We start from the raw sequence: 9,049 nt of genomic DNA, 5'->3' as shown, positions 1-9,049 counted from the left end.
CATTACAGAACTACATTTAAAAAAAATGCTGGGATTTATGAGTGTTGTAGTTGAATGGTAGAGGACTCATCTTGGGACCAGGGGCACAGATTCAGTTCCCGACTTCGCCGAAATAATTACCCAAGTGTCCTTGGCCAAGACACTGAACCCTTAAAACCCCCGATAAGCAGGTATGCACCTTGCACGGCTGTCTATGTGTGTTTGAATGGTTAAATGTGAAATACATTGCAACACGCTTTAGGGAATCTTCGTTGACTTGAGAAGTGCTGTATACAACCACTGCATTTACAGTGTGAACATTGGGAAGTAAAACGTAACCTGGTTCACTAATTATTGCAGAAAAAAGAAGCAATCAATCTTAATCTATTGGCAATGGTGGCCTTTAATAAACAAAATCCGAAAGGTATTTGCTGCGCAGGCAACCAATAATGAGTGCCTCCTATGCACAAGCTTCTCTTTACAGTATTGATCTTAACAGTCAAGATCTATTACACTCAAAGGGTGACTGTTTTCAAATATACATTTGCCTAATTAGGCATAGATTTTTCTATTTCCTAGAAATGCAAATTAACCCTAGGGCTTAACTACTTAATTTTCTGGAGAAAAAAAATAAAATAAAGAGCATTTAGAATCATCAGTCCAAAGCACGCTTATACGATATTCATTCAAGCTGTCCAATGAATAACAGACCTCTGATATAATAGGATAGATTAGTCAAATGCTTATACATTAATTTTGGATACATTTTTTTTTTTTTAAACAGTACCCTACAGAAAGGGTCTTGAATAAAAGGAACTGAATTTATAACTTAGTGCAAAAAAAGCTTAAATAAGAGTCAAGGTAGCTCAAACACATTTGCATTTTGGCTAAAGCAGTAAACAATGAAATTCAAGACAATACCAACTCTTTGGTATAGTGTCTTATTTAGCACCCCTCAGTGGTAAAAAATTTAACATTTGAATTAGAAAAATACATGTAAATGTTCTAAATTTATAAAGTGCTTACAATGTCCTTTATATTAATAAATCCCATAGGTCAAGAAACTTTAATAAGTTGAGGGGGGGTTTGGGGGTTTTTAAGGGTTATTTATCTATCTTCGTTATTCATTATCCGTTATCGGTCAGTTCATAATACGCTACAAAGCCTAGGAGCCGGGACACTTACTCTCAGCCAAAAGGCCAAGCTAAGGTCCTAGCCCTAAAGCCTTGTTGCGATCATTGCGAATGCACCGTTCCCGGTGGTACTGCAATACCGGGCCGATGCGTGGAGTGGACAGAGCAAGCTCTTATTCCATCTCCGGAATGCAAAAATCAAAGCTAAAAGGCCAAGTCCAGATCCGCTGTGTGATCACTAGACCGCTACGATTCCATCTCCGGAATCATACTTTTTGTTTATTTGAGATGTTAATAAGTTGAGGTCCAAAGAGAAGCAGACATTGTCCACCATCTTTCTAAGTACACCAATATACCATAATCCTTGTAGAAAGTTCAGCAAAAGTTGAGTTTTGGTCACTAATTATTCAGTTTGTACCTACTTTGTACCTCTACACCAGGGGTAAGCGAACTACACCCCACAAACACATTTCGCCCATCAGGCTTCTTCATCCAGCTGCAAATTGTAATTTAAAAAAAAATTGTATATGTACGGTAAATTTCTAATTAAAATTAAACTACCCCATGGTTTTTGTAAAGAAACCTAAAAAAGTTTCAAACGATTTGAGGAAGTTGAAGTAACCAAGGATTAAACTATGGCTTGCATTCTCCGTTTGTACGATCCCATTGCGCCCCCTGCGGTCGCCCAGAATAAATTTGTGAAGCAGGTGAAGAGCAGCGAGTTCATTTTATTTACAAAATTTACAGTGCTGCAAGAGGCCCGGACAAGTTGTCAAGCACCCAAAATGTAAAGACACAAATAACTCCGTGCCTGACTAACAATTTAATGTGTAAAACTTACCAGGTCGAAATAGAAAAATACAACCCAGCAATTACAACTGCTTGGGCATAAAACTTTGGGGTTGAAACAAGCGTATATTTACACATTGGTCTGGTTTTAAAACCAATTTAAAAACAGCGAACATCAGTAATTTAGGAAAAAAACAAAAAAGGGATCAATGCACTTCAAGAATAGGTCACAAAGGAAAAAGATGAGTGACACAAGTACATTTTAAAAGGGAGTTCAGTCAAACTGCAGAGTGGCTGGAGCTTCGAGAATGGAAACTTCATGATGCCTGAGGGAACATCGGAAGGGGTTACTTCAAGTATTCAACTTATTGCAATTGGCTTTATACTTACTTAGAAGTCTTGTACTTCTCCCTGACCGACTGCTGAGCATGTTGCGGTGCGTTCAGGAACATCTGGTGAAGGTCGTCCACGCATGGCCTGAGGACCTCCAAGGTGTAGCCCGTCTTCTCTGCCAAAGGCTTAGGCTGCAGTAACAATGGACCGTGTCACTCGTGAATTTACCCCTCAGTAATTAACATGAAAATAACGTACCCATGATGCACCACTGATTATATTATTGGCCAGGGTGTATGCAGATGCGGCGGTCTGGGAAGGAAGGTACTTCAGGAAGGGGTCCGAATCCACCAAGCTGAGCTCGCTGAGGTACTGTGAACACCACATTGACAAACGTTTTGAAACTAGTCAAAACGACAGCTAGGCAATTAGCGTTTCCATTATGAGCACCAATTTGTGACCAAAGGGTATGAAATTAACTTTTGTTTGAAATCATATAACCCTGGACCCTAGAACGCTTCTTTAGAACGGTTGCTGATTATCCATTATTAGTTACTACCGGTAATTTAAACAACGTCGTGTCTTTAGCACCCCCCAGTGGTAGAACCCTTAATATTTAACTAAATAAAATAAAGACCGCGCTTTTTTTTTTATAAAGGGGACAAGATGTCGCTGTAACACGTAGTGCAATACATAGACTGACCAAACGGCACTTTATTTTTGTCCAGCCTTCACCAGGGTTTTTGAATATTTTGGGTACTCTTAGCAAGTAGAAAACCATTTTATCTCCATAAATGAGCATTGTGGTAAAAAAAAATATGGCAACACAATTTATAAAAATGCAGCTTTAAATTATGGTTCATGTACTTTTTTGCTTATTATCTAAACCAATTTTACCGAAGTTTTTTTTTTTTTTTTTTAAACCTCTGGGGGGGTAGAGTGCAATACACTTTTGCAAAGCACAATTTGTCATCAACTATGATTTTCCTTCTCAGATTATGAAATGCGTTCTTTGAAAACATTTCCCAACACTTTTAAATCAATTGAGTTTTACATGATGAGGCATTTCTCAACTTGTGGCACTGTATTATGCAAAGGGTTAAAATAAAGGCGTCTAAATGTGAAAAAGTTTGACTAATAACCATTTTTCCCCACAATGCATGTCAACAAGAACTGCAGTGTGACAACTTGTTGCTCCAATGCAGTACAGTTTCTGTAATCAATGCCAATAAATGTAATTGAGAAAGATTTTTCCCAACATGTCCAAGAAATTGTTATACTTAGTTTATGAGTCATGTGTGTGACTTAATGAAATCTGTCAATTTACATGAAAGTCACAATTCCTGCATTATTCGTGTATAAATTGTGATGGGAAAAAAATAAAGATCAGTATGACATTGGTTCCCTTTATCAGCTCAATTGACTGTCACAAACTAAAGAAATTATCACAAGGTGATTTTGAACCAAGTTCGTACATGACCGACCATATTAGCGCAACGATTGGCCAAACATTGCTGACCTCATTTGCACAACATTGGATGCAATGGGATTCAAACCCAGATTACAGCGGTGAAAGAGCCTGATCGTAACAGGAGACCATGAAAAAGGGCATTCGATTTTATCTTACCACACTACCCACAGTACCATGTTGTAAAAATGAACTGTTGAGACCATGAGTACAGAGGGAAAAGCCAAATCCATTTCCTGATTACACTATGTCACTTATGGCTCAAATACTGTTGCGTGAATACAATCAGTAATAGTTTGACTCATTGCTCAAATATGGAAATCTACAGTAAAACCTCAAGTATATTGCACACCCAGACAGTGTTTTAGATTAAAAAGGCAGTTTATACACTCAAGCTAGTATGTACAATTATACAGATGTAGGCCTCTAAGAGCTTGCTCTGTCCACTCCACGCATCGGCCCGGTATTGCAGTACCTCCGGGAATGGTGCATTCGCAATGATCGCAGCAAGGCTTAAGGGCTAGGACCTTAGCTTGGCCTTTTGGCTGAGAGTAAGTGTCCCGGCTCCTAGGCTTTGTAGCGTATTATAAATTGACCGATAACGGATAATGAAAAACGAAGATAGAACAATAACCCTTAAAAACCCCTCTGCAAAAAGGAGCAACAAAACTAGCAAGTTGACTTCAAAAGCCAACCGACGCTCACCATTGCAAGGCTCTCCACCTGCTTGCTAGCAGGCTGGTGCAGGAAATACTGTGTGAGGAACTGGTTGATGGTTGGCGCCGCCAGATCAAAGGAGAGCACTTTGAGCACCAGCTGCTCCATCCGTAGAACCTGCTTCTTTGTGTAAGTGTCGTCTGTGATGTACACAAATTCCGAAACTTCCGGGGGGTAGATCTCCTCGAATTTACTACAAGAGCGCACGTGAGGGGTTAACCAGCTCCCCGAGCAACAATAAAACATGCCGCTTGTCAGGAGGACTTACGAGGCCAACAGCATAGCGGCTGTGCCCACCAGCTGCAGCTTGCCGCGCAGCACCGACATAGATGAGAGGAAGCGGTCGATGTAGTTGACGGCCAGGTAGAGTGTTTCACTTTGGAGCTTGTATTCCTCACCGACCTCCACCAACCAGTCTACCAGGATGGCGCGCATGCTGGCCGTGATGTCGGGCTGCTTCCTCATGTAGCCCAAACGCGGCCGACACTTCACCTGTGGAATCGACCAGACATTTAAACAAGGGTGTCAATTAAATGTAGCCCAGAACTTATGTATTAGTGGCCAGCTTTGCTGGCAAAGGAGCTACAGAACCATGTAAATTTGTTTTTAAAAGAGAACAGCACTGAAATTCATTCAGTTTTATTCACAAAATCAACCAGCTGCCTTTCTAGTCTGAGAATTAACAGATCAACACCCCCCCCCCCCCCCCCCCCCCTAGCACATACTTTGGGACATGTTGAGCTGTTCCCATTTATGATTAACGGGCTGCTATAAAGGTACATGAATTCATCAACAAATGCTATGTCACACTTGTTTAAAAACACTGAAAAGACTATAGGTGCTGGGTAATAGATGATTTTAAATCAGGCCGCATTTCAATATCGCTTGCATCGTTTTTTTTTAATCTTGCGAATTTTTTAATTGGTTAAATTTAAATGGTTGATTTTTTGCAGGGATTCCTGCAAAAGACATTAAATTACTCATTACTACTTAATATGGTGCCTATTTTTAAATCAATAATATATCAAAATAAAGGTGAGGAGCAGTTAGAGCTGGCTCTTCCAAGTGAGCCGAGCGCACAGGAATTCCCAGGACTAGTCTGATGAGTAGGGGGGAAGCAACGCTTCGTGACATGTGGATAAAGACTGGAGCAAACATGGGGAGCATTTATGCACACTTTATGTAAAAGACCATTTCATTTAAAAGCGTGGTCAATTGAGTCAGACTGCCAAGATACACAGCAGTGGACATTTTTAAATGCCAAGATTTAAACACCCATGTAAAAACCAGAAAGGCCTGACCTCCTTCAATACCCAGTGTTAGGTGTCAAACCTTAATTTTTCAACCAGCAAACACAGAAATGACTCACCTCCATTTCTCTCAAATACGTATGAATTTCCTCAGCATACTCAGGCACCTCTTTAACATCAACCGTCTTCTCTTCACACACAGACATGTCCATGGGAGAGTCTTGCAAGGAAGAAAATAAAATTGTCATCTGTTCAGGTTGGGGGGGGAAAACTCAGTAAAGCAACCAACCGAAACTGACATCCATGGCCGCTGCTGGGACGTCAATGGGGGCCAGAGGTTGTCGGAGGCAGACGACAGCATTGTCTATCTTCAGGGGCGAGTCCTTGACGGGCTCCTCTACCTTCACGGCTGTGACATTTTGTTGGTCCTTTTTTATACAGGTGGCAGGCTGGTCCACGTGGATCTGGAAGGGGGGCGGCTTGGAGACTTTGTTGGGTTCATCGTTTTTACATGTCTGCAGCTGTGAGGATTCCTGGCAGGCAGGACAGGGCAAAACTCAATAGTATAGAGAAACAGTTAAAAAGGGGGTCGATGACAAAATTACAGGTAGGTTTATTGTATTAACACTTTACCAAGAGATAGTAAAAGCCACTGAAGGGGCAGAACAAAATGGTTCAGCGCCATCAGACCAGCACTGAGACCTATGGTATGCCATCCAGATTCAAGAATCTGCATCAGCTAATTGCTGTCAACTAAATTTTCCATGATTTTAATGTTGACTATTGTTTGATTATTACCTTGAAACAGTCATCACAGCCTGGAAGGGCAATTCTCTCATGCTCTAAATCCAATAAAGTATCAAGGGCCTGCATAGATAACCTTAACATCCACTGATCTATCCCTACAGAAGGGCTAAAAAATGTAATTGAAAACATAAGCATCGGGGGATATTTTCATGTGTTCTGTGCAGTTCTGAGAAATTGTGCGATTACTGGATATACAAGTCAATGGGACTTGACGAAAATAGTGTTCGTGCAATTGAGGCAAAAAGCCAACCTTTTATTTAAATTAAAACAAACATTAGAAGGTGTTTTAGACCACGTGGTGATTGCAACATCATAATATAAAAATAAAATCCAAGTGTGCACTGTGCAAGATGTAAAATGGCGGACAAAAGGACGAAGATTAAATCACTTCCATTCTAGCGCCATTTCAATGCATTGATTAAAACGTGCAATGACCGAACATTCGTAGATGAGATAAGGACATTTAAGTTAAGAATTCACGTGTTTTAAGCAGTTCTTAGTCGTCGGTTTGCTAAATAAAGCATATGCATCTTAGCTCGAGTGCTAGGCCTTTACGTGAACAATGATCGCAAACTGACCTGCTTATAAGTGCGCTGGTTCTGTCCTTTGCTCCTCGGGTTGTTCTGTAGGGCACCAAGAACGGTTCTAGTGGCTGCAGATTTAGGCGGAACGTTCTCCTGGTCCTCCAATGCAGCCGCCCGTGGCTTGTGCGAGCCCCGCAGCCTAGCCAGCATGTTTTCTTGGTCGTGAAGCTCGCCCGGTTGACTTCGGTTTACGCCCGCCATGCTTTGAGTTTTTGCCTTAAACGTGGGCCTCGAACTGGCCGTTACGTACGAAAGTTGCTTTGAGATTTCCTTTTGTGCACCGATATCAAAGACGATGCTCACTTATCCTTAGATAACAGGCGCTGGAGCAGCAAGTGATCACTTGAAAGAACGACCAGACTCGGTGCAGCAATAAAGGCAAAAAATAATAATGCAGTCGCAATTTTGTTATTATGGCGCCATTACTTTAAAATCTAAGCAACCTCCGAGGTAAGATGATTACCCGCCGGGTGTCGCTTTTCCTATCCACATTCACTCTCTTGCTTTTACAGTTCCTTTTCTCTCATTCAAGCAGCCCGCGAGGATTGAAACGAACCAATCATCTGCCGCTAGCGTGTTGACGTCACAAATCGACGGCAAACGAACGGAGACAAGTGGCGGTGATTACAAATTCGAAACCGGCTTGCTTGTGAGGGGAATTCGGGCTCTTTTTTGAGATTCGTCTTTTCCGGCTCAGGTTACTAAAACGATCCGGCTCCTTGTTCGATGTAATACCAATAATTTTGGAACATTATGCACAAAATAAATGAATAAGTAATTTTAAAAGTGTATTATACTTCTATGCTATAATTCTATACACATTTCTCCCAATCTACTATGATCTTTTACTGATTTTAAACAAATTCAATGTCAAGTAACACAGAATCGACACAAAAATGTCAGTTACAAAATTTCACTTCTCAGCTCAACAATAATTAAACTATGATATACAGGAATAACATTTCGACTTTTTTAATAGATAGATATAGTGTACCCAAGTAGAGTATTTATTTTCACTTTCAAAGCAGAACAGAAGATCCGCGAAAATCAAACATAATGTAAAGTTTGAAGCAAGACGAAACAGCAAAGGTTCAAATAAGTACGGTACCTAAACGGGAGCTGGCTCCCGATCGGGTAGAGTAGGCTCCCGTCGTTCAGTTCAAGGAGCCAGCTCATAAAGCCCTTACGTTTGCGAACGACACATCACTACGGCAGTCGGTTTAAACGCGTCAATGTTTAAAACTGACAATAGCGTGAATTGAGTAGTGATTTTTTTCTCTTTTCAAATGTCACAATCAATATTAGATCTGCAAATTAGCGGGGACCGGTGCCGGTGATTGAAAATTTGAAACCTGCTCGTTTGTGATGGAAATTCGGGCCCTTCTTAAAGGTTCGGCTTTTCAGGCTCGGCTCTTTAAAATAAACCGGCTCTTTCATCTCCCAAACGGCTCTTTAATTGATATATTACCAGTAATAACGATGCATTATGAACCACAGACATTAATAATTAATGTTTACACTGTTTCATACTACTATATTATAACAGCCTTTATTTTTCGTCTTGGGATCAAGAGGTCGCAGGTTCGATTCCCGGCTCTTCCGTGTTATATGTTCAAGTCTCCTTGGGCAAGACACTGAATCCCGAATGCCCTCAGCAGACGCCTTGCATGGCTGACTCCCTACTGGTGTGTGTGTGATTGGGTAAGTGTGAAGCACAATGTAAAAAGCTTTGGGAGGTCTTCATTGATTTGAAAAGCGCTATATAAATGCAGGCCATTTACCATTTAACAGAGTATATACAAAGTATTTTCATTTTTGTACATCCATTATCTGTACCACTTTATCCTCAGTAGGGTCACGGGGGTGCTGGAGCCCATCCCAGCCATCTTCGAGCAGTGTGCATGGACACCCTGAACTGGTTGCCAGCCAATCGCAGGGCACACAGGGACGCACAACTCGCTCGCTCATTTACACCTGGGGGCAATTTGG

At 41.1% G+C, this 9,049-nt stretch overlaps 1 protein-coding gene and 1 pseudogene across 1 annotated transcript; both read right to left on the bottom strand.

Annotated features, from left to right (window-relative positions):
* Nucleotides 1-1,218: 1,218 nt before the first annotated feature.
* LOC148359597 (U2 spliceosomal RNA) lies at nucleotides 1,219-1,348 on the bottom strand (annotated as a pseudogene).
* Nucleotides 1,349-1,820: 472 nt separating this feature from the next.
* Nucleotides 1,821-7,582, bottom strand: ccna2 (cyclin A2). Its single transcript, XM_088343248.1, has 8 exons — nucleotides 7,055-7,582; nucleotides 5,959-6,202; nucleotides 5,789-5,889; nucleotides 4,688-4,911; nucleotides 4,408-4,612; nucleotides 2,493-2,606; nucleotides 2,292-2,425; nucleotides 1,821-2,227 (listed from the first exon to the last, which is right to left on the bottom strand). Exons 1-8 carry the CDS (start codon nucleotides 7,259-7,261, stop codon nucleotides 2,176-2,178), a joined length of 1,281 nt encoding a protein of 426 aa, XP_088199374.1. The 5' UTR covers nucleotides 7,262-7,582; the 3' UTR covers nucleotides 1,821-2,175.
* Nucleotides 7,583-9,049: the final 1,467 nt, after the last annotated feature.

The sequence above is a fragment of the Urocampus carinirostris genome, chromosome 9 (assembly GCF_059441175.1).
Source record: "Urocampus carinirostris isolate Australia breed hairy pipefish chromosome 9, RoL_Ucar_1.0, whole genome shotgun sequence".
Lineage (NCBI taxonomy): Eukaryota > Metazoa > Chordata > Actinopteri > Syngnathiformes > Syngnathidae > Urocampus > Urocampus carinirostris.
The sequence above is the reverse complement of the archived record's forward strand: the minus strand, read 5'-3'. Positions and strand labels throughout refer to the sequence as shown.